General features: G+C 41.5%; 2 protein-coding genes across 2 annotated transcripts; one reads left to right on the top strand and one right to left on the bottom strand.

Annotated features, from left to right (window-relative positions):
• Positions 1-354: 354 nt before the first annotated feature.
• GPN1 (GPN-loop GTPase 1) lies at positions 355-20,228 on the bottom strand. Its single transcript, XM_068564127.1, has 14 exons — positions 20,054-20,228; positions 19,258-19,351; positions 17,213-17,252; positions 16,379-16,445; positions 15,616-15,653; positions 11,549-11,627; positions 11,248-11,342; positions 10,272-10,317; positions 9,476-9,622; positions 8,663-8,745; positions 6,944-6,983; positions 6,207-6,297; positions 2,576-2,683; positions 355-1,467 (listed from the first exon to the last, which is right to left on the bottom strand). The coding sequence occupies exons 1-14, from the start codon at positions 20,162-20,164 to the stop codon at positions 1,382-1,384; spliced, it is 1,125 nt and encodes a 374-aa protein (XP_068420228.1). The 5' UTR covers positions 20,165-20,228; the 3' UTR covers positions 355-1,381.
• On the top strand, positions 20,173-23,535 carry CCDC121 (coiled-coil domain containing 121). Its single transcript, XM_068564124.1, has 2 exons — positions 20,173-20,843; positions 21,315-23,535. The coding sequence occupies exons 1-2, from the start codon at positions 20,347-20,349 to the stop codon at positions 22,267-22,269; spliced, it is 1,452 nt and encodes a 483-aa protein (XP_068420225.1). The 5' UTR covers positions 20,173-20,346; the 3' UTR covers positions 22,270-23,535.
• Positions 23,536-24,911: the final 1,376 nt, after the last annotated feature.

The following is a 24,911-nucleotide window of genomic DNA, read 5'->3' as shown; positions in this document are numbered from 1 at the left end:
TGCTGTGCAAATGGTTTCCTCTTAAAGAACAGGTTCAAGTTTTTAGACCAGTGCTTCCCATTAGTTATAGAATACTGAAATTAATACTTCATGTAAAACAAAACACTTTTATTTTTAGAATGTTAGAGAATAGGTACCAGATGGTCAAGGTAGGGGTACTGTGATAAAGCAGGTCATAAGCACATTGATATCTGATATTCACCTGGCCTAGAATTACATCATAGGCTGTTTGAGTTAGAATATTGTTCTGAACTTAGCATGCATCAGAATCCCCTGGAGGCCTTAGTAAAACGGACTACTTGGCCCCCCCCCACCCCACCCACCCACCCCCCCCCCCCCCCCCCAGTTTCTGATTTAGGTCTTGAATGTCCCATTTTTAGTAACTTCCCAGATGCTGCTGCTGCTTCTGGTCCAGAGACCACACTTTGAGAACCACTGATCTGGAATACAGGTTAGGCAGGAATAAAATTCCTTAAGAGAAATGTATAATGTTTTAAGATACTGTGAAGAATGTGGAGGCAAAGCAAACCCTTACCAGGGCTGTTATATATGGAATGTGCAACTGACCCAAATCCGTGGCCTTTGAGTAAATCACTAAGGATACACTGCATTAAGTTACAGTACAAAACAAACAGGGCCTGGCTTTGTACCTGGTTACTAGGTGTGGTATGTACATGGAACTTTAGTAAACATCATGTGGCTTTAAACCTCTCTTCTGAACTGCAGTGACTATTTGTGATAATTTTCTTATTTGAAATTATGACAAGCAGGCTTACAACAAAGTTAAGATTAAAAACTCTTTATCCAAGTCACCCTCTAAAGTAGAATTCTTATTTGTTAACAATGTTTTGCCCACTTTCTTCAATGAACCTGGTGTTCTACAATGAGCTACCCAGTGTGAGGCACATTTCACACCAAGATTCATTGGTTGCCAAGGAGACTCCACTGCCACTCTGGACAAGCTCCTGTTTCCCCTCTCTCTTTCTGCTAAAAGGAGGGGAACTTGCGGTACAGGTTCAAAGGCAAGATGCTGGAGAAGTAGAGGCTACAGATCCAGCCTACTAAGTTCTCTCTCTGTTCTGTCCATCAGCAGCAAAAGTATGTGCATTCAAATGATAAAACTTGCAGTTTTAGGCTTGAAGGGATATCAGCATCCAAAAACAGAATATCCTTCCTTGCATAAATCCAAGGAAAATGCCAAGGGGAATCAGCATCTACCTGCCAGGTCCAAATGTATTCTATCCCTGGCTTCATCTGAGTCAGGAGATTTCACTAATAAGAGAAACTGCTATCCTGAACAAAATTGTCCTTTATAGTAGCCCCCAATCAGAGATAAGGATAGTCCCTTCACACAGAGTTCCAAAATTTTGGACTTTAGAAACTATTTGTTGTTTCTCTTCCAGTACTGTGCCATTGATTCTTGCATAAAATTCTGGAATGCTGGCTCTTCACGGCTTTCCTCCGTAACTGCAAGGAAAAAAGAAGGTTAATTCTTTTTAAACTCTCCCATTAGACAGGTGGATTAGAGCTGCTGTCACCCATCCATCACAAATAGTACCTTTGACCCTTGAACAACACGGGTTTGAACTGCGTAGGTCCATGTATACACGAATTTTTTTCAATCGTAAATACTACAGTACCACACGATCCACAGGTGGTGAAATCCACGAACGTGGAACCACAGATACGGAGGGCCAACTATAAGTTAGTTATATGGGGATTTTAAACTGCGAGGAGGGTGGGTACCCCTAGTCTCCAAGTTGTTGAAGAGTCAACTATACTCTGTTTCTAAGACACTGTATGTTCACTTCTCCCAATAAGGAAATATCTCCTAGAAGCAGGCTCTATTTATCATGTTGCCCAAAATGTACAATTTCTTTGACCTGTAAGTGGGGAGAAAACCTCCTTCATAAAGTAACTAAAATGAGGTCCCACTCCTACGTATTTTTAACTGAGAGAAATGAAAACCTCTGTCCACAAAGACAAGCTATACACTTTAATAAAAGGGTGGGATTTATTGTTTGTAAATTATACCTCAATAAATCTTATTAAATGATGCAATTTACATGTTAGCATCCAGCACACTGGAATAAAGAGAAGTTTGCTCTTGGGCACAGCTAGGACCTCAAAGGGTTGTTTCAAGAAATAGATTCTGTCCACAGTCCATAAAACTATGCAAAGGGGAACACTTTTGGGTTTCCAGAGCCATTCTATCTTCAATGCTACAGTCCCTTCTGACTGGTTTAGGTCTGCTGAGGCCTCCTTCTGTATTCTTAAAACAACAGTTACAATAAACAATCTTGGATTCCTCAAAATTGAGTTAGGACCTAAAAATGAGAAGACACAAGACTAATAAAAGGCCGTAATCAAGCTCAATATTAACCATTCAGTAGGAAGGCCAGGAACTTTCAATATATGGAACTCCTTCCTGGTGCTGTATCCTTTAGCATTTCCTCTCTCCCCTGTTACTGGCTACATGCTTAAGGTCTTCTCTCAATAACAGGAAGCTCCTGGGCAAACAATGAAAGAATAAGCGGTTGTTCTGTTTTCATGAGCCACCTCAGCCACCTCTCACCTCTGTGGTCAATATCTTCAGTATCACTGTCTGCTTCCTCATCCTCTTCATCCAAGGTTCCCCGAGTCAGGATCAAGTCAGAAGGGTCCAGCACAGGAGATAAGCTGCCTACATAGAAAACATCTATCAGTAGCATGTCATGAACACAGGCCTCCTCCAAAAAGTGATTTTGAATCAATAAGTAACTACGATTAAAAATGGGCAGGATGGGGCTTCCCTGGTGGCGCAGTGGTTCAGAGTCTGCCTGCTAATGCAGGGGACACGGGTTCGAGCCCTGGTCTGGGAAGATCCCACATGCCGCGGAGCAACTGGGCCCGTGAGCCACAACTACTGAGCCTGCGCGTCTGGAGCCTGTGCCCCGCAACGGGAGGGGCCGCGATGGTGAGAGGCCCGCGCACCGCGATGAAGAGTGGCCCCCGCTTGCCGCAACTAGAGAAAGCCCTCGCATGAAGCGAGGACCCAGCACAGCTAAAAGTAGATAAATAAATAAAAATAAATTAAAAAAAAAAAAAAAAAAGGGCAGGATGAAAGTGATCATGATAAAATGCAGGATCTTATCTCTTCTACATGTACAGTTAATACCACTTAACATTTCTACACTAGTTTATAGTTTATTTCACAAAGTGCTTTCATGAGGCCAGTAACCCAAGAGGTCTCATTTTTAAGTTGAGGAAAATAACTCTCAAGTAGCTTGTCTTAATAGTAATAGTAATGTCATTTGTTTGTACTAGCTCTCAGCTTGGAAGAGGCTATGGTTTTTCCTATGAAGGCTAAAGACATTTGAGCAGATCCAGTGTGAGGGTAAGTCAAGAGTAAAAGTGTGGAGCGTGGAGCTCACTTAACTGGTAAACTCAGCCAGGTTCCAGCACCTCCTCCACCAAGTGGCTTTGCTGTTCTCTACTAGACCTATAGCAACAGCTGTCATGAACAGAACTTTACTCTTTAAAGGACAGTCCACCAATGAGTGTGGGTGGGTGAGTGTGTATATATTTAAATTTGAGCACCAACCTAGGAACCCCTAGAGAATTAATGACAAAACTAACTCAAACAATAAAAAATGTCAGTAAAGTAGCAGAATAAAAAGACTAAAATACAGAAATGAAAAGCCTTCATAAACACAAACATAACCAGTTAGAAGAAAAATCCCATTTTCAACACTGAAGATACAATCCTTGGGAAAAATTTAACAAATTTAACAAAACCTACAGGAGGAAAACACTCCTGGAAGACACAAAAGTAGACTTGACAAATATAAACACATTCCTTGTTCTTAGACAGAAAGAGCAACATCAAAGAGATGTCAATTAATTAATTAATTAATATAACACAATCTCAAAAAAAATATCAAAGAGCTTTTTTAGCAAGCTACATTAAGGTGATACTAAAGGTCATCTGGGAAAATAAACATGCAAGAATAGTCAGGGAAACACTAAAAAAGAAAACTTTGGGGCTTCCCTGGTGGCGCAGTGGTTGAGAATCTGCCTGCCAATGCAGGGGACACGGGTTCGAGCCCTGGTCTGGGAAGATCCCACATGCCGTGGAGCAACTGGGCCTGTGAGCCACAATTACTGAGCCTGCGCGTCTGGAGCCTGTGCTCCGCAACAAGAGAGGCCGCGATAGTGAGAGGCCCGCGCACCGCGATGAAGGGTGGCCCCCACTTGCCGCAGCTAGAGAAAGCCCTCGCACAGAAACAAAGACCCAACACAGCCAAAAATAATAAATAAATAAATAAGTAAATAAAAAAGAGAGTTCCTACTCTCGCTTTAAAAAAAAAAGAAAACTTTGAGGAGGACTAGCCCTAGCAGATACTAAAACATACTATAAAGCCTCTATATGTAATTAAAGACACACAGTACAGGCACACAGTCTAGAGGAATAAAATAGATAATCCAGAAATACATCCAAGTACATATGAAACTTTAGTATATGATACAGGTAGCATCTCATCACTGGGACAAAGGTAGACTTTTTAATAAATCATGTGGGTACAACTATTTATGAAAAAGGTAACACAGACCTATACCTCACACCATACCCAGGAATAAACCCTAAATGGATCAGGGTTCCAAATGTAGAAAATAAAACCATACAAGTACTACAGTAAAACATGAGTGAATGCCTCTTTAACACAGGTGTAGGTAAGGGATTCCCAACTATGACTCAAAACCAGGTGCAATAAAAGATAAATAAATTTGACTACATCAAATTTATATAAAACAAAACAAACTTTTGCATGGCAAAATAACACCATGAACAAAGTCAAAGGGCAACTGACAAACAGGGAGAAAATATCTGCAACATGTATCACAGGAAAATGAAGACTATCCCTACCTAGATTAATGTATATTAAAACTAGTGGGTGAACATTTGAAAATTAAAAGTACATTTATCTAATCAAAGCATCACCCCACAAAATACTTATTATGAAGGGAAAAATAACTTTATGATGGAAAAACCTGGCACACACCACTTTAAGTAAGTGATCAAAGACAACTCATCATCATGTACCTTGTGATATGATACATGGAAAAAACACTTCACATCTGTTAACTTCTGCTAAAAAGGAGCCACCTGAATTGAACCATGAGGAAACATCAGACAAACCCAAATTGAAGAAAATTCTACAAAAATATAAGTACCATACACTTCAAAAATATCAATGTCATGAAATGCAAAGAAAGACTAAGGAGCCACTCCAGATTAAAGGAAAATAAGAGACGTGACAACTAAATGCAACACAGATCCAGAATCTTCTCCTGCTATAAAGGGCAAATGGCTACATCTAAATAAGGTCTATACATTAGATAATAGGAATGTGTCATGTGTCAATGTTAATTTCCTAGTTTTTGGTAACTACAATGAGGGTATATAAAATAATGCCCCTATTTTTAAGAAAAACTCAAGGGTAAAGGTGCATCATGTCTGCAACTTACTCTTAAATGATTCAGAAGAAAGTTATATATAATATACAAATATTTTATAAGTATACTTATATATTTATATAAAATGTAATGCCAAACATATATAACAGAAAGAATAAAGTAAATGTGGTAAAATGTTAACATTTGGCAAATCTAGCTGAAGGGTATATGGCAATTCTTTGCAATTCATGAAACTTTTCTGTAAATCTAAAATTAGGTCAAAATAAACAGTAAAAGAGGGGGAGCATTAAAAGGTAATTAAAAAAAAAAAAAAGGAGACATCAAGTATCTTGCCAAAGTAAACCAAAAACTACCTGAAGAGAATCATCATATACATATGTATAAAAATATAAACACAGATAAGATAAATGTGGTATGAGAGACATAGACAGTGGATTCCTCTTTAACATAGATGTCAGATATAGGTATGTCCGTAGGTATATATCTACATCTGTACACTTCAAAAATGTCAATGTCATGAAATACAAAAGCAAAGGATCCATTCACGATTAAAGGAGACTAAGAGACAACTAAACACAATGCAGATCTAGGATTTATCTAAATTGACTGAGTAACAGATAGATAGATACACTATACAACATTTACTTTATCCTTTTCTCTTTCTCTCCCTTGAACATAAATACCTACCTACTAAGTGGAGATAAGTGTACCCCGCTCTTAGTTCCTAACACCAGAAGACCCTCCAGTACCTGTGGCAGTCCCGGTGTCCAAGGCTATAGAGCCCATATCTTTCCGAAGTCGTTCCAGTTGTTCTTTCTGCTGCTGGCTCTGTGCACTGGCCTATATACACACAGGAAAATGTTGTCATATTAAAAAAGGAGGCCCAAGTTAGATGCCAGACTTCTAACTGGAGATGACAAAGTATACAAATACTCAAGGCAGATAAGGGATAGCTGACGACAGAAACGCTGAGCAGTGCGGGCCCAGATCAGCAGAAGCTCATTCCAGAGGGCTCTGCAGACTGTACTAGAGGTTTCAGGAATTGGACACAAAATCATCAAAAGAACCCTCAAACAGACACAGCAGGAAGGCTCAGTGATAAGATGTCCAATGTAGCCGATGGGGACAGGACACTTGATCATTTGGGATAAGAGTTGTGAACTACCTCTCTGTTCTTAAACAAAATTCTACAACTAGCCTTTAAATGGACCTTGGAGTAGGGGTGGAAGTATGGCACAAGAAGGGCTCAGCATATATAAAAGGAAAAATTACTGATTTTTATTACTTCAAGTATAGAGAAGAAAACTAATTAAGGGGCCTTTCTGCATCCAGACAGCATACATACAAATTTACAGGTTTAAATTAACAAGTATCTAAAGGATATATTGATAACCAAAACAAAAGCATTTATGGCAGAAGGATTAGTACATAGTTTGAGATTGTTTATTCAGTGGCCCTAAAATACACAAACAGCCTCTTTTCTTACCAGCGATTTCTTCAGACGTTCATATTCAGGACGATACTCTCTGGAAAGAGAAACACTTTCTAAATCCCTTTGATTAATAATCTATCCTGTTCCCTCATCCACATCACTTCTATTTTCCTAGTACTTTGATAATAACAAAAGATCTTATGTCACCATACATCAGATGTAACAAGTCTTAGTCACTGAGATTCTATCCCTAAGGAATTAAAAGCCAAGGTGCCTGCCCCCACCCTGAAATCAGCAACAAGACAAAAGACTGACTGCTGATCTGGGAAGATCAACTCTGGGGAGACCATGACCGATGAGTTCACCATTCACTTGGATAAACATGAGTAAAAGATGTTTAAATGATGAGTAAAAGAAGCTAGGCCTACTGGGCTCAGGAAGCCCAATATATAATTATGTCGTTTATCTGGGCAACCATGAAAGGATACAGAAAAGAGTCTATCCTGAGGCTTTGATAACACATGCAAAAAAACAAAACAAAACAAACCTCGTCTGATGAATAAAAATCAAAATAATGTTTCTGAAAACCACAATGTGGCTATTAGGCTCTTGCTAAGTATGAAGCTTGCTGGAAAGCAGTCAATTATCAGGCCTAAGGAAAGTGTATAGGTGCTATGACTCCACTTTCCTTTAGATAAATGGAACTCCAGTATTAACCAAGAAAATAGTTATAACAATCATTTATTAAGAAATATGCTTACTACATGTCAGCAATTGTGTTAGGTGCTTTAGATATAGTATCTCAAATAATCCCCACAACGATCTTAACAATAAATGCTATTATCCCTCATCTATAAATGAGGACAATTTGCTAAGGTTACACACTTATTAACTGGAGGAAAAAGAAATCTAACCCATGTCTATCTGACTCCAAAGTCTATGTTCTTCATCAGGGGTCAACCAATGTGGCAAACAGGACAAATCCAGCCCACTGCCTATTTTTATAAATAAAGTTTTATTGGAACACAGCCACGCCCATTTGTTTAGGAATTGTCTATGGCTGCTTTTGCACCACAATGAGAGTTGAGGAGTTTCAACAGATAATACTACCCACAAAGCCTGAAATATTTAACATCTGGCTTTTTACAAACAATGTCTGATGACACCTGTTCTTCATCATTCAATACAGTGAAGATTTTATACTCCTATTCTTTTTTTTTTTTTTTAAATGTTTGAATCTTTTTTTTTTTTAAATAATGTGAGTTGTTTTTTGTTTTTTGGGTTTTTTTTTAATTTTTATTTATTTATTTATTTATTTTTGGCTGTCTTGGGTCTTCGTTTCTGTGCGAGGGCTTTCTCTAGTTGCGGCAAGTGGGGGCCACTCTTCATCGCGGTACGCGGGCCTCTCACTCTCGCGGCCTCTCTTGTTGCGGAGCACGGGCTCCAGACGCGCAGGCTCAGCAGCTGTGGCTCACGGGCCTAGTTGCTCCGCGGCATGTGGGATCTTCCCAGACCAGGGCTCAAACCCGTGTCCCCTGCATCGGCAGGCAGATTCTCAACCACTGCGCCACCAAGGAAGCCCTCCTATTCTTTTTTAAAAAAAGTTAACAGCTACTTGTTAACCCTAAGTGTGGTCAGATCCAGTACACATCTGCATGGCAATTATAATACAAACACTATGAAAACCAAAATGTTTTGCCTGGCTAAACAGCTATCATATCAGACTTGTGGGTAACTAAGAGTGCCATCAATAGAATGTTCCTTTATCCTCACCTTTCATATTCTTCTGTGGCACTGGCAACTTGCACGAAGAGTTCATCTAAGCCTGTACCCAGAACAGCAGACACACCCACCACCTGCCAAAAGCATCATTAATGCCACTGAGGAAACAACTGTATACTTTTAAATGGCATACATTATTTGGCTCAAATTTCATAAAATCTTCATAGAAGAGGTTTGGCTACTTTAAGAAGTCTCTGGTAAAGAATGAAGCTAAAACAAGACAAAACGGCATACCTACTCAAAAGTGATGGAAATAAGTCTATGGAAAATAGAGAACTGAGAAAGATAATTAGGATCAAACAAGCAGCAGTTCATCTATTCCCTATCAAATCAAACCACAGTCTGTTCTCTATAAAAATTAGTATCTCAGTGTCTTTGCTTGGGCAATTAACATACTTGCTGCTACCCACACCCACTTTTGCTTACACAAATCTTACCCATCCTTCAAAGCACACCTATATTGGCTATATCCTCCAAAAATCTCTCATTTCAAAAGTGATCTACCCCCTCACCACTATCAGGCCCAACTTTTAATCCTTCTTAAGATATCACAATACAAGTTACTATAATACATCATGTTTCAACTCTGCGTTTAGCCTTCTCTCCTAACTAGAACATAAACTCTCTGAGGGTAGGGTCCGTATCATAGTTATCTTTTAAGTCTCCAGTTTTTAAAAAGCTATGCCTTAAAAATTACTTTTCAGAAGGCAATGAACTTCCTTTCCAAAACAGGTTCAAAGCCAGCCCTTTGGGTTATGAGGTTATCTGGAGAGACCAACAGCATAAACAAGAGAGAAAGTTTACCCTGAGGGAGCTGTAAAACTCATCTAACACCAGGCTCATTGAACGAGTCAGGTTACTGACGTATGTAGTCTCTTGATTCAAGGCGTCTTGGAAAGCCTCAAAATCCTGCATCCATTCCACTGCAAAGCTGTGATCAATGATGTCAGTCTGTACCAGAGAGAAGTCAACTATCAGCAACCAGAGACGAGGTCAGACATCAAACAGTGGCAAAAAAATTTTTTTAATTAAGTGATGACAGCAAAGAGCAATAACTCATGTATGCTCTTTCTCTGCTTCCCCCATTTCCTCCTCCACTGCAACAAGCCACAAAGAGCCAAGACTGCTGTGCAGTATAAATAATTAAATGAAGATCTGTATATTCCAGGTTAGAACAGACCCTTCACCATCCACTGCCAAATGACCACGGCCGCAGTGGAGGCCAGCACCCTCCAGGCTCTGAAGTCAAGTACATAGCCTCTTGCATCCTAGCCAACAACAGAGAAGTTTTGGTTTCATTTAGCTGCCACTTGCAATAGACTAGCAGTCCCTCCCCCATTTACACAGTCCCGATCCTGAGGGATAACCCATACGCTGTGGACCAGGGGCTACTCTATCTAGCCTAAAGAAACTCTGGAAAAGAATCAGCGATATATATTCATTCAATTTGACTGAATCCATTTCCTAGAAGTGCTCATGACTTTGCTTCAGGTTAGCTTAAATCTGCTCTCCAGCATCTAAAATAATCCTTCTCACCTACCCAAACACAAGGTTCTGATGAAAAGGAAATATTCAATCACAACAGGAAGAATCCACTTACTTTATTCATGACCACAATAAAAGGCAGCTTGGTTTTGTACAAGATGCTGAAAATCAAACGTTGAGGCATTATTAGTAAAAGCACTAAAGCGCCTGCTTGCCTGTTATCTGATGGAACTGAGTAATAAAAAGGGAGATGGGTTCAGACTCTAAATACAGGTATCCATTCTTACACAGCACTCACATATTCTCCCCTCCCAAGCAGGAAACCACCACTACCATCAAGCAAACAACACATATACACACTCTCTCCTTTTCTTAGAGTAATAATGCTTTGGTACTGATCCTGGTTGTGTGTGTGTGTGTGTGTTTTTCACCAAATTAACTGTCTTTTAAACAATTAATATGAAGACAAAATAATGCTATCAAACATCAGATTTCTATTTGGACTAGGACTTCTTGTGTTTAACAGGAAGGGACATCCCTAGTCATAATGGAAGAGACAAATAGGGGTGATTGTTTTTTGCATACCCCCAAAATAAAATTCAGGATTAATAATGGTCCGCCTTGCTCCTAGGTCTAATGCACTAATATAGCCTAGTGAGGCATGTCCTTCCTCTCCTAATGGCACCACACTTGGGAAAACATGTGCATTTAGAATCATGGATGAATCTTTTTTTTCAGTCTCTCCTCATGTTATAATTTCACGCTTCCTATCACAACACAGAAGAAAGGCATTTAGACCAGGGGCTCTATTCTATTCAGAATTGGATTTCATTCAACTTGGGGCAACTGCCAGAAGGTTCATATTCATTCATCACCTATTCTGTAACAAGCAAGGGAGGAAGATGAGAAGTGGCTGATAGAGAATGCCAACAGTATATGTGCTTCTTTTCCGGCCCTAACCCAGAGCCACTAAAGTGAGTGGCAAGCCTGAATGAAAACCTAGGGGTAAGCACTCAGGACTCAAAAATGATGGAAAAGAAGTGGAGACTTCATACCTTGACATAATACTATGCCCAACAATAACGCATTACCTGCAGGCATAGAGCATATTGGACATGAAGGTCACTGGGTTGATACTTCGAGATGTGTCCATTACATAAATGACAATTGTTGGAAACGAGGATGCCTAAAGCCACAAAATAATCAAAGCTTTAGTCAGAGGGTTCTTGACCTGTCCCCAAACTCGTCTCCTACCTTCTGTGGCAAGGAAGAACCACTTTAGGCAGGTGTGCAGGGCTCTATGACTCTATCCCACATAAGATCCCAAGCAATAAGAAGCTTTTCTTGTCTGGCTCTCTACTTACCCTGAGTAACAAGTCCTAGAATACTCACCAGGGCCTCAGTGATGATTGTCCCAGAAGCTGACCAGGTGAATACCTCAATCTGTCCAGGTGTGTCAATCAAGACATACCTATGTCAAAAAAGACCATTAAAGAAGTTTTTACTTATGCATTCTGAAAGATATTCCATCCCACAAAACATTAACATCTGGTTACTCAAGACTGAAATAACCTCTTCACACTGCCAAGTCTCACTTCTTCCCATTGCCCTTAAAGTGCATACCACATTCCCCTGGGTTTTGTTCAATGTCCAGTATTCAGGCTCATTGGCAGGAGCAGCAATACATCACTGCTGCAAATGATCACAGAGAAAACTGACAGCTTTAGAAACACACTGCATTAAAAATGAGAGATAAGCAAAACCAGAGTGTAAATCTCTTGGGAAACCATCTAGTTACTTATGGGTGGGGTTGGAGGAAAGTGGAGGGAGGGAGAAAAAGAATAAGACAGTGATAACTAAAGAAGAGGGTCTCTTCTTGAGGGGATGAAACGTTCTAAAATTGATTGTGGTGATGGCTGTACAATTCTGTAACTACACTAAAAGCCACAGAATTGTACAATTTAAATGGGTAAACTGTATGGCCTATGAACTATATCTCAATAAAGCTGTTTTTAAAAAAGCAAAGATCCACACGTACATGGACAATTAATTGACAACAAAGGAGCCAAGAACATACAACGGAGAAAGGAAAGTCTCTTCAAGAAATGGTGTTGGGAAAAACAGTCACATGGCAAGAGAATGAAACTAGACCACTCCATACACAAAAATTAACTCAAAATGGATGAAAGACTTGAATGTAACACCTGAAAACATTAAATAAATTCCTGGAGGAAAATATAGGCAGTAACCTCACTGACATCTGTCTTAGTGAAGTTTCTGTGGATCTGACTCCAAAGGCAAGGAAATCAAAAGCAATAATAAACAAATGAGACTACATCAAACTAAAAAGCTTCTGCACAGCAAAGGAAAACATCATCAAAACTAAAAGGCGGGAATTCCCTGGTGGTCCAGTGGTTAGGACTCAGTGCTTTCACCGCAGTGGCCCAGCTTCAATCCCTGGTAGGGGAACTAAGATCCCGCAAGCCGCCGGGCATTGCCAAAAACAAAAAACTAAAAGGCAAGCTACTGAACAGCAGAAATTGCAAATCATATCTCTGATTAGGGATTGGTATCCAAAATATATAAAGAACACATACAACCCCAAAACAAATAAACAACCCAATTCAAAAATGGGCAGAGGATCCGATTACATAGACATTTCTCCAAAGACACACAGATGGCCAAAAGGCACATGAAAAGATGTTCAACATCACTGATTATTAGGGAAATGCAGATCAAAACCACAATGAAGTATCACCTCACACCTGTTAGAATGGCTCTTATCAAATAGATAACAAGTGCTGAAGAGGATGTACAGAAGAAGAAACCCTCGTAAACTGTTGGTGGGAATATAAACTGGTGCAGCTACTATGAAAAACAGTAGAAAGATTCCTCAAAAAATGAAGGATAGGGCTAACCATATGATCCAGTGATTCCACTTCTGGGTATTTATCCAAAGAACATAAAAACACTAATTAGAAAAAATATATGCACCCTTATGTTCATTGCAGCATTATGTACAATAGCCAAGATACGGAAGCAACCTAAGTGTCCACCAATGGATGAATGGATAAAGAAGATGTGGTATATACACAGTGGAATACTATTCAGCCATAAAAAAAGAATGAAATCTTGCCATTTGTGACAACATGGATGAACAACATGAGGGTATTATGCTAAGTAAAATAAGTCAGAAGGAAAAAGACAACTACCATACGATTTCATTCACACGTGGAACAATCTGGAGGAAGGAAGGAAGGAAGGAAGGAAGGAGGGGAGGGAGGGAGGGGAAGGGAAAGGGAAGAGAAAGTGAAGGGAAAGGGAGGGGGAAGGGAAGGAAACCAACCAACCAAAAGCAAGCTCACAGATACAGAGAACAAATCAGTGGTTACCAGAGGAAAAAGGGGTTGTGGGTGGGCAAAAGGGGTGAAGGGGATCGATTGTATGGTGACAGATGGTAACTGGACTTTTGAGGGGTGATCACTTTGCAGTGTACACATGTTAAATTATAATGCGTACCTGAAACTTATTTTAAAAAAAGCAAAAAATTTGAATAGACATTTCTCCAAATATATACCAATGGCCAAGAAGTACATTAAAAGATGCTCAACATCTGGACTTCCTGGTGGTGCAGCGGTTAAGAATCTGCCTGCCAATGCAGGGGACACGGGTTCGAGCCCTGGTCTGGGAAGATCCCACATGCTGAAGAGCAACTAAGCCCGTGCACCACAACTACTGAGCCTGAGCTCCAGAGCCCACGAGCCACAACTACTGAGCCTACATGCCACAACTACTGCAGCCCGTGTGCCTAGAGCCTATGCTGTGCAACAAAGAGAAGCAACCACAATAAGAAGCCCACGCACCGCAACTAGAAAAAGCCCGTACACAGCAAACGAAGACCCAACGCAGCCAAAAAATAAATAAATAAATAAATAAATTTATTAAAACAAAAACAGTTACAAGTAGTGACCAGGATGTACAGAAAATGGAACCCTCCATACATTGCTGGTGAGAATGTAAAATGGTGCCTGAAGCCAGCAGGAGCTTGGAGGAATGGGGAATAGAGTGCCTGCTAATGAGTATGGGGTTTCGTTTGGAGACAAAAATGTTCTGAAATTAGGTAGTTCTTTTATTTTATTTTTTTTTAAGATTTATTTTTTATTTATCTCTTTTGGCTGCGCCGGGTCTTAGTTGCGGCACCACGGGATCTTCGTTGAGGCATGAGGGATCTTTCGTTGTGGCACGCAGGATTCTCTCTAGCCATGGCAAACGGGTTTTCTCTTCTCTAGTTGTGGCACTGGTTGTGTAGTTTGCAGCACGCGGGATTCTCTCTAGCCGTCGCGAACGGGTTTTCTCTTCTCTAGTTGTGGTGCGGGCTCTGTAGTTTGCGGCACACGGGGCTCTCTAGTTGAGGCGCGAGAGCTCAGTAGTTGTGGCTCGTGAGCTTAGTTGCCCCGTGGCGTGTGGGATCTTAGTTCCCTGACCAGGGATCGAACCCGCATCCCCTGCATTGTAAGGCGGATTCTTTACCACTGGACCACCAGGGAAGTCCCTGAAATTAGGTACTTCTGGTCAATGCACAACTTTGTGAATATACTAAAAACCACTAAACTGTATACTTTAAAAGAGTGACTTTATGGTCTGTGAATTCATATTGCAATAAAGCTGTTACTTTAAAAAACTACTCTAGTATGATCCTATTTTTGTAAAAACACCTTATCCATCCATCCTTCTATCTATGTACACATGAATAGAAATGCTTGGGATGACAGTCACTGATAGCAATAATGATAATAATGATAGCTGTTTCTAGTGACAAGAAGGGTGATAGTTTCATCTTTTAAATACTACGCACGGTAGGAATTATTTATAGTAATAAGCCTATATCCTTTTTACAAAAATAATAAATTATCTTCCTTTCTTTTAAAAAAGCAAACCTATTAAAAATTTAACAACAGTTCATTATGGGTAATATAATAAGAATATCCTATTTTATATTTTGATACTTTTTAAATTAAAAAATATTCCCTCTGAATCATGTAAATTATATTAATTTAAACAAGGATTAGAAAGGTATTTCATAGACTTTAATGTCAACAAGCAAGAGAAGGCAAGTGGACAAGTGAATGTGGACTCAAATTCTCAAAATACCTCCTAAGAAGCTGGGAACATATACCAAAGTGATTGGGGGTGGGATACTATTAAATTGAGCTCTACACTGTAGAGCATCTTGTTGTTGTTGTTTTTTTTTTGGCCGCGCCATGGCTTGTGGGATCTTAGTTCCCCAACCACGTAGAGCATCTTAATGACTGTCTTCTTGCCAACAATTTTTTCACTTATCATGGTTTCATCTCAAACTACACCCTCTCAGAACTTGATAGTAACCCAAAATCCTTCAAAAAACCTAGAAACATGTCAACTACAGAGTAATAAATAGGCATTAGACTGAAATCACTTACTTAGACATGTTCTGGGCCTTCTCAATAAATTTCATCACCTAAAAGAAAAAGACGCCAATTACAACAGAATCCAAGTTCAACAAAAAAAATCACAGGGCCCTCTCGAGAGTGGCCCACCTCGCAGGCACCATTAACGACTGAATCTCTATGTTCTCTGTCTGAGGACACCAACTAACATGCTCATGGAACCAAAGAAACATAGCCACACCTGCCACACCACAACACCCTGGAGCACAGGGCAAGGCCTAAGGAGCTGAAGACTTGATCTGTCACTGCCAAGTCTCTCTCGGTGCTTCAGTAAAGCGTTAACAGCCTGAATCATTGAGTGAAATCGGGGTAAAAAATCAGTGATTGCCAAACACTCTTAAGGAAGTGGAATGTGACAAAGAAAACATAACAGATGACAACAATTTGTCACAAGTGAAAAGCCCCATAATTGTTCCATTCCCCTCCTGGTAGCCCATCCCACTCCCCATCCCTCCACCCCATCCTCAGGGTAAGACTGCAAGCCAGTAACAGATCAAGAAGAGAACCCAGGTCTCTTAGGTCTTTGTTTTATTGGCCGCCACAACGTTCAATGTGAAGTCTCTCACCATGTTGATCATCCTCTCATAGCCTACTTCTTTGTCCACCAAAATGCCTCCTTATATTCTGTATTGACATTCAGGTTGATTGCCCTTCTTTCCCAATGTGATCAAGCTAAGGCATTTAAGAGTCACAGGTTTTGACACAGCCACGTCTATGTAAATAGAGACAGACATACCTGATCAAATCTGGTAGCAAAGAGATTGAGTGAGGTCACTATGCCACCATTGGGTCCAAGTCCATACCTAGACACTAAGTTGAGGATTTAAATTGCTTATAGATCAATTTAGATGATAAAGTTTATTATCTAGACAATCCCTCACAAAAACAGCATAACATTAGTGTTTCATTGACTAGTATGTATCACACAATCTTAACCTCATAGGGAAACATTCACCGTCGATGTCTACCTCATTCATCATTTAGAAATGGCCAGGCGAAATGGGCCCAAAATGGAACAGACAGATGTATCAGGCATTGACAGCCTGATGGCATTAGCCATGAAGATCATTTATATACCACTCTTTGCTCTGATCCTCACCCATCAAGCCACCTGAGGATTAGAATTAGTCTTCCTACCTACACTTACCTATAGGGAAAGTACACATTTCACACAGCAATGTACTAAGAGTTGATCTTACTAATCTTTGAGTTTCCCAGTCTAAGGGGATGGTGATCAATGGATGCATCCACCAAGGCAATACTCCCTTGTGGGACCCAGGCACGCCACCAGCTAGCCTCTCCTTCTCTGTGCTAATTACAACAGCCTGCAGTTCAGGACAAAGGCAGAAAATGGAATTCACAAGCTGAAATAGGATTTCTAATCACCTATAATGCTTCTCCCCACATTCATCTTCCCTCTTCTTCATAAAATTACCAGAGAGCAATCGAATGCTTTTGCTAGTGTATTTCACAAGGGAAGACACAAACACTTTTTTCAAAGCTACACAATACATAGACAGTAGGTAGCCAGGGATGAGCCAACAACCAAAGTAGATGTGAAAAAGGATACTGTTTCATGACTTCTTTATACTTCACAGTGTCACGAATATCTGGAGGGAAAAAAAGAGAGAATGAAATGGAATTTAACATGTAAGAAACAATACAGTTTGAGAATCTCCACCTATAATATCTAAGCCAACAGACCTCTCAAGTCATCTCTGCTTCCTCTGAGCAAATCAGTTTCTCTCTTAGCATCCAAGGTACTTTTCAAATCTGTTTTCTAAATTTTCAAGCTAATATCACTGAATTGCAACAGCAAAAGAAGCAAGTACAGGAAGAGACTAGGAGGAAAAAAGGTACCCTGTAAGTACCTTCCCTCCCAGCAAGAAACTGAAACTAGCTTTTGAGGCTTCTAGGAGCTCTCAAGTTACGGTAGGGATGTCTGAGACAAAGAGAAAAGTTCAATACAACTTAAATACCTTCTCAGTGACCATATACATAGAAAAAGGGAGCTAAATCAAGAAAAAAGGTTTATTTCTTACTCCTTGCTTACTGGTAACAAAGGTAATGCAGATAACATTTTTATAAAGGCATTAACTTGGGAAGTGGATGGGGGGGAGAGAAATAAGTGATGGAGATTAAGAGGTACAAATTTTCAGTTACAAAATAAATGAGTCATGGGGTGAGATGTACAGTGTGGGGAATACAGTCAAAAATTATATAATACCGTTTTATGGTGACAGATATTAACTAGACTCATCATAGTGATCATTTTGAAATGTACAGGTATTTCAAATTACTATGTTGTATACCAGGAACTAAATACTGTGGCAGGTCACTTACACTGCAAGACAAACAGACAAACCCACAGAAAAAGAGATTGGATTTGTAGTTACTGATCTACAAATCGGTAGAGGGTGTCGAGGGAGGGACAATTGGATGAAGGTAGTCAAAAGGTACTAACTTCCAGTGAATAAATACTAGGGATGTAATATACAACATTATAAATGTAATGAGCACTGCTACACGTTATATGTGAAAGTTGAGAGTTCTCATAACAAGGAAAAAAATTTTTTCTGTTTCTTTAATTTTGTATCTATATGAGATGATAGATGTTCACTAAACTTACTTGTGGTAATCATTTCATGAGTTTGTAAATCAAATCATTATGCTATACAACTTAATCATATACAATGCTGTATGTCAATTGTATCTCAATAAAACTAGAAAAAAAATTATTTGGATGAAATTTTAAATAAAAAGGAAATTGGTCTGTCCAGTAATATCTAACTAAACCTATCTAGCAGTCAGTAGACCTATATCCCATCAACTATTAGAGTTCCAGCCTTTAAGTGAAAAGACGGAAATTTTTTTTTTTTTCAAAATTCTTCCCATAATGATTTCTGCTTCTTAATACAAGGTCTTCCTTAATTAGTAATGTTTGGAGTACAAGCTTAATAGGATTAAAAAGAGACCAGGAGGGAAAAGACTAACATCAAGGAATAGTCTGAAAATCAGGAAGCCTAGATCCTATCAAGAATCAGGACACTGGATCCCATCCATTTTAATCTTTTTTATACAGTAGTCTGGGAAGTCCTCTACAAGTCTGATGATAAGAGGGAAGGAACCTCTCACCAAGACAATGCACACAGGCATATATACACACATTTTCCCATGTAACTTTGCAAGATTCCTACAGATCAGTAAGGAAACTCTGCACAAAACCCACATGCTCTTAACTTGAAGAAAAGAAACTATATAAACAAAGTTTATGTATCAGAGCCTGCTGAAGGGTTTACGGCTTAGAAGCCAGAGGACTGACTTTCTGTCACTTCATTTTCCCAAAGAACCATAGTCTGACACCCTAGGGTCAAAAGAGGTAGAGAGAATGGTAGTGGTAAGGAAAAAAAGGAAATTTAGGAAGAGGGAAGGAGTAAACAAAGAGAAAAAGGGAATCAGGAAGAAGCCTGTTTCAGGATGCTAGCAAATCCAAGGGAAACGAAATTAGGCAGTTTAGAAAACATTAAAAATGGAAGCACTGAAGACTCATAGGATAGGCTGACAGCTTTCCATTCTCTGAGAAACTTCACACAAGTTCTGGCACAGTTTACTCACCAATATTGGCAGGAAAGGGAACTTCATGCACAGCTGGGTCCAGGTTGATCACATAAGGTGGACACCCTTGACTATGCAGATATCCTGTGAGCCTCTGCAGACATACGGGGAGAAGGATGGACTGAGACCAAGAGGCATGATAAAGGAAAAAGAGAGAACTTCCACCCCTTAATCCAACTTACCAGAATTCTGCACTTCCATTTCCCTCTACCTTAAATATTCGTTTCTGATCTCCACCTCCAACATTCACTCTCAGTTGAAATGCTACCTTTCTTCATCACACATCCAACAGAGCCTCCTCTACTCTCCATCACTTATTGACTTGGGGGGTGGGGGGGAGCGGGGGTTTCTATCTCCCCCACAAAACATTAGCTCCATTTAAGCAGGAACCTTGTCATTTCCGCTATATCCCCAGTACCTGAAACATGGTAGGCACCCGAGAAGGAATTCTTTAGGAATCTACACCGAAAGCCTGTGTGCTAGCACTCTTATTAACCGCCAGAATTACTTGTTAAGCCTCTGCCTTCGAGGAGTTGGCACTAACAAGGCAATTCCAATACCAAGTACGGTCGTCACAAATAGGCACTGAGGGTGCGCAGAAGAGAGGCTGAATGAACCCAGGCTAGGATCTGAGACGGCTTCGCGGAGGAAGAAACAGGGGTTGCTGGCAAGTCCCTGAAAGCCAGGCGCCGGTACCCTCTAACTCCCCAGAGAGACCTCCCTTTCTCCCCTGGCCTTACGCCTGCCACAGACAACTTCTCGCGCGCTCCTACTACGCCCGCGCCGTGTAGGTCACCTGTACAAAGGTGGTTTTCCCAGACCCCGCCATTCCCAACACCAACAGACACACTGGCGGCCGGGGACCCCCGGAAGCTTGCGGCTCCGTGGCAGCTGCCAGCGCGGCCATCTTGCTCCTGGCTCCGCCCACTCGACCATGGAGACGCTCGTAGCTAGAGAGGCTCCCGCGACGTTCGGAGCTCTGAATGAGACTAGAACAGAGCAAACCAAACCGAACCGAACCAAACCGGCCAGAGAGGGCAGGGCCAACGGGCTAGGCGTGCGCCTCAGCTCTGTCCGTTCCTGACCCGGATGGGGGCCCAACTAGGGACAGAGGCGGGGAAGTGGAGGCACTGGGAGGACGATTGGAGTAGGCCACCTAAAGAGCCGCTCATCGTCGTCGGGCAGGGCCTGGGAAGGGCAAACCTCTGGACCCCGGGAGGGCGGGACGACAAGGGACCCCCGGGCTCCCACACTGCGAAAGTGAAGAGAGTGCCTTTTCCTGTCGGCCCCCCGAGAGCGGGGAACCGAGCCGCCGGAGAACCGGCCGCTAGGGCTCGTCCGGCGGCCGAGGAGGTTAAGAGGCTCAGGGCTGGACGTGCCGGGACCCGGGCGGGATGCGAGCCCCGGAGTTGCTGGGCCGCGCCAAGAGCCGCAGAGACCAGGCCGGAGAAACTGGAAAACCCCTCCGCACTGGGACGCCGTTTCCGCGTGTCGCCAGCCCGCGACCGTAGGGCTCTCTCCCTGGCGGTCTCCGCAAAGGTGCACCGTGACTTTGGGAAGGAACGTTTGGTTGCCGAGTTTGTCAAGTAGGTACTGAGGGGGCGCTTCTCTCCACCCAGGCGCCCTCGGTACCCGGAAAGGTGGTGAAAGAGCCGAGCCATGTATACACTCCTACTCCCGACCCCCCAGTTGGCTGCGGTGGCCCTTTGCAGCAGCTGTAGTGTTCAGTAAGCCGTGAGATCTGGGTTTTACGCCCAGGCTCTGCCACCCGCCGGCGGTGTACATCGTGGCCAAGTCACTTCAGTTCTCTGAACCTGTTTTCTCCTCTTTACCCTCGAGATACTACCTCGCAGGGTTGCAGAGACGGCATATTGTCAGTTGTAAACTACACTCCCTCGTCTTTACCCCTAGCTCTGTCCCCCGTGCCTTGTGTGAGGAACATCGTAGGTGCTCCCAAATAGTTGGGATATGAATTAAAGTTACGTGTGCATTTTTAAAATTATTTCCTAATTTTTCGTGAAAAACATGGGGGGATGTCTCTGTTGTTCTTCCTTCAGGTTGGCTGAGGACTCCAGTAATTCCCTTCAACCGGATCTTAGTTTCATAAATAATTTTCTCAAGCCAGAGAAGCTAACAAAGGCAGAGAAGAGGTTTAAAGAAAAGGCAGTAGTGGAAATGATGAAGCTAGACAAGCAAATCAAAGAAACTCAAATCCGACTAGAACCGTTAGTGGAGGAATCCAGGCAGCTGCTGGCGGAAAACGTACGTGTCGAGGAGGAAAACCAGTTCTTTCGGGAATACCTGACCAAGCAAACAGAGGAGTCTAGACAGCGAACCGAGAAGCTGTGGAACTACTATTTACAACTAAGTGGGCAGATCGAACAAAGGAGACAAGAATTAACCTCCAAATATGCGGAAAAAAATTCAGCGCTTAAAACAGAGCTCTTGCAGAAAGAAAAGATCCTATCCAATTTGAATAAGCAGTTGGAGGCAATGAGGGACGTTTCGATAGTAAAGGAGAAACAGGAGAGAGAAATTCAGACACTACAGCAGGAGATAAAGAAAACCCACGCTGAGACAGCTGCAAAGAAACAGGCCATGCTGGTCAAGTTCTTCCAGGATAAAGCATTACTGGAGGCACAACTGAGTGAGCTAGATGCAAGGCAGTTGGGAAAGAGACCAACAAAGGAGCTGAACGGCAAGAACGAGGCCTTGGAGAGGGCAGCAAAGCGGTACACTTCCGAGTTCCACAATAGCATCGACAGACAGCACCAGCAGTTACAGAAGGAACTACCACAGCTAATTCAGAAATGCCAGAAGTTGGAGGTTACTCACAGCCGTTTAAAAAAGAAGCAGCAGCAGCTGCAGCAGGAGCAGTGGTACCTACAGTGCTTAAGCCGGGGGAGGCAACGGCTGCAAGAAAGGCGTAATCCGTGCCCAAAAGGACAAGGTGCTCCAAAGACCACACTGAACCCTGCCCTAGGCACCAAATCAAGGACGCATCCAAAGTAATTCCTAAAATAACACGAAGTCAGGAATGGAGCAAGGGTTCTTAGGTGCTACGTAACATAAACCAGGTTAGGAAGGCTTTGGGATCTCAGGGTGCTGTGGTTAAATATCCATCATGATGTGTTAGTGTGAAGGATTAGGTGCTTTTCTCCAGCAGTACTGCTAGATTATTTGTGGGACTAGCTTCCCTTAAAGTTAGGTTTTTCTTTAATTAGCTCTTGGTAATAAATGGGCTGTTCCTCACACCCCCAGATAACCCAGTACCATTTGCCAAAAACCCAGATGTGAAACTACCTCAAGAAAACCACCTTGAGGAAGTGACAGGAAAATAGTTGTGTGGTGTGTTTCACCTAGCTAAGTTAGGTTTCTTTATAGAAAAAGCCCCCTGAAGAATAGCATTTCAGATTGTTATATTCTGCTTTCTGCTCTGTAAACAACCAATGTCCATGTATCCTCACTTCTTTGGCCACCTTAGGACACAGTGTTTTTAAGCTCTTTGTAAAGTTCGTGCTGGTGATCAGGTAGCTGTTTCTACAGTTTTCTCATGATTGAAAAACTCTTTAACAGCAAGTGTAATAAGCCTTAGGCAGAGTAACCTTCTGATGCTCAGCCCATACCATTTTTGCTTTGTGTAAACTGTGTGAAGGGAAGAGAAGCTAGAGGGTATGTATACCTGGTCAGTTTTCTGTGGAGAAATACCTCTAGCCTGAATGAGGTAACTGAATGCTTCTGCCTGTTTTAGGAAAATGTATCAACAGAAAGTTTTCATATATTTGGAGAACTTTCTAAAGAGTCTTTTGCCATCTCTTTCACTGGCAACATCCTCAATTTCTAAGATGACAAAGATGACTGAAGTTTCGATAGAGTGAGCACTTTAGCTTTAGGTCACTTACTACGTTTTTACTGCATAAGCACTTGAAATGCGTTTTGTCCTTGAAATGCATTTTGTTATTCATGTGTACCCTATTTATGCCCCTTCAGTAGAACTAGGAATAGTATTTTAAATTAATATAGACTTTTAGGGTAGTTATATTTTTGGCACTTAGGACATACTGATGGTTAGGTCGGGGATTTCTTTAAATGCTGAATCCTGGTACAGAAGTACAGCCTCATATTTTAATGTTGCTCCTTTATGGAAAAACAGAATCAACTTAATGTTTTCAATTGTCAGTGATGAAAAAGTTCATAATGGTTTTCCCAGATTTCAGTTTTATTCATATGTAAAATGAATTCTTGTACAATTAGATTCAGAAAAGGATTCTGCCTCAATGTGCCTTAACTTCTAGCTTTAACAACTTTTCTGTTAAATGTGTAATGTCTCGGTGCTTAAAATTTTGTTGTCATTGAAAATAAACTCAGATTATAATATACCCACTGATTTCATTATTGTTCCAATGTAATGTACCTTCTACTTACCTCTTCTCATGTCTTACCAACTCTGCATGTCTTCTTCATACTAGTGTGCACATAATAAAAATGCAGTTTTAGTGCACAAAGTAGAATGTTAGGTAGCACACAGTTGCCTTAACCTGAATAGTTCTATTCAGTGGAGCTGAAAATACAGAGAGCCTGTTTAAAAACATGGTATCCAAGACGCATTTGAAACCGTTATTCTCTGTCGATGCAAAAACCATAGGAAGATATAAAACTAAGGATAAGGAGCTGGAAAGCAAGAGGGATGGGTAATCTTATTATTCTGCTGTTAATTCCCCCTCCTGCCAGTGCTGTCCCGATGAATTAATTCAGGAGTGAATAACTTCCACCGTCTCAGTTTATTTTGAATTCCTCATCCCAGATAATGGATCTGATCTGGTGTACTGCTTCTGGCTGTCCCTTTGTGAGGCCTCTGAGGGCTTGAAGACTTTAAATGGTGAGTCATCTGATAAAGCAGCGGTCACCAACCTTTTTGGCACGAGGGACCGGTTTCGTGGAAGACAATTTTTCCACGGACTGGGGTTGGGGATGGTTCAGGCGGTACTGCGAGCTATGGGGAGTAATGGGGAGCGGCAGATGAAGCGTCACTTGCTCGCCCGCTGCTCACCTCCTGCTGTGCGGCTGGGTTCCTAACAGGCCATGGACCGGTCTGCAGCCCAGGGGTTGGGGACTCCTGTTGATAAAGGCCCTTAGAAATTCCTGTCAGCAAGCCAGCAGTAGGTTGGCCAACTAGGATCTCAGTCTACTTTTTGTCTGCTTTCCTATGCTAGAAAGGAAAGAGGGTGATGTTACAGAAAGTGCATTTAGATGGAAAAGACCTCTGAGGTGAAATTTAGGTTAAGACTTGAACGATGACATGAAGCCTGATGTACAAAAATTGGGGAAGACATTCCAGACAGAGGGAACAGTGAATGCAAAGGCCCTAAGATGGGAAGGAGTTTAGTAGGATTAAGGAACAGAAGAGTCAGTGTGGCTAAGTTTAGTTGGGGAATGGCAGCGAACACGGACAGAGCAGAGGCAGATGAGGCTAAAAAGGTTAATAGAGCAGGCAGGCCTTGTAGGACAAGGTAAAGGGGATGACTTTTATTCTAAGTGCCCTGGGAAATCACTAGGCTTTAAGCAAGTGAACGAGGTTGATTTACAGTATAAAAACTCACTACAGCAGTATGCGGAGTGTACCAAGCCAGTGAAAAGCAGAAGGAATCCAGTTA

Source organism: Eschrichtius robustus, chromosome 15 (genome assembly GCF_028021215.1).
Source record: "Eschrichtius robustus isolate mEscRob2 chromosome 15, mEscRob2.pri, whole genome shotgun sequence".
Lineage (NCBI taxonomy): Eukaryota > Metazoa > Chordata > Mammalia > Artiodactyla > Eschrichtiidae > Eschrichtius > Eschrichtius robustus.
Note: the sequence above shows the minus strand (reverse complement) of the source record. Positions and strands in the feature narration are given on the sequence as shown.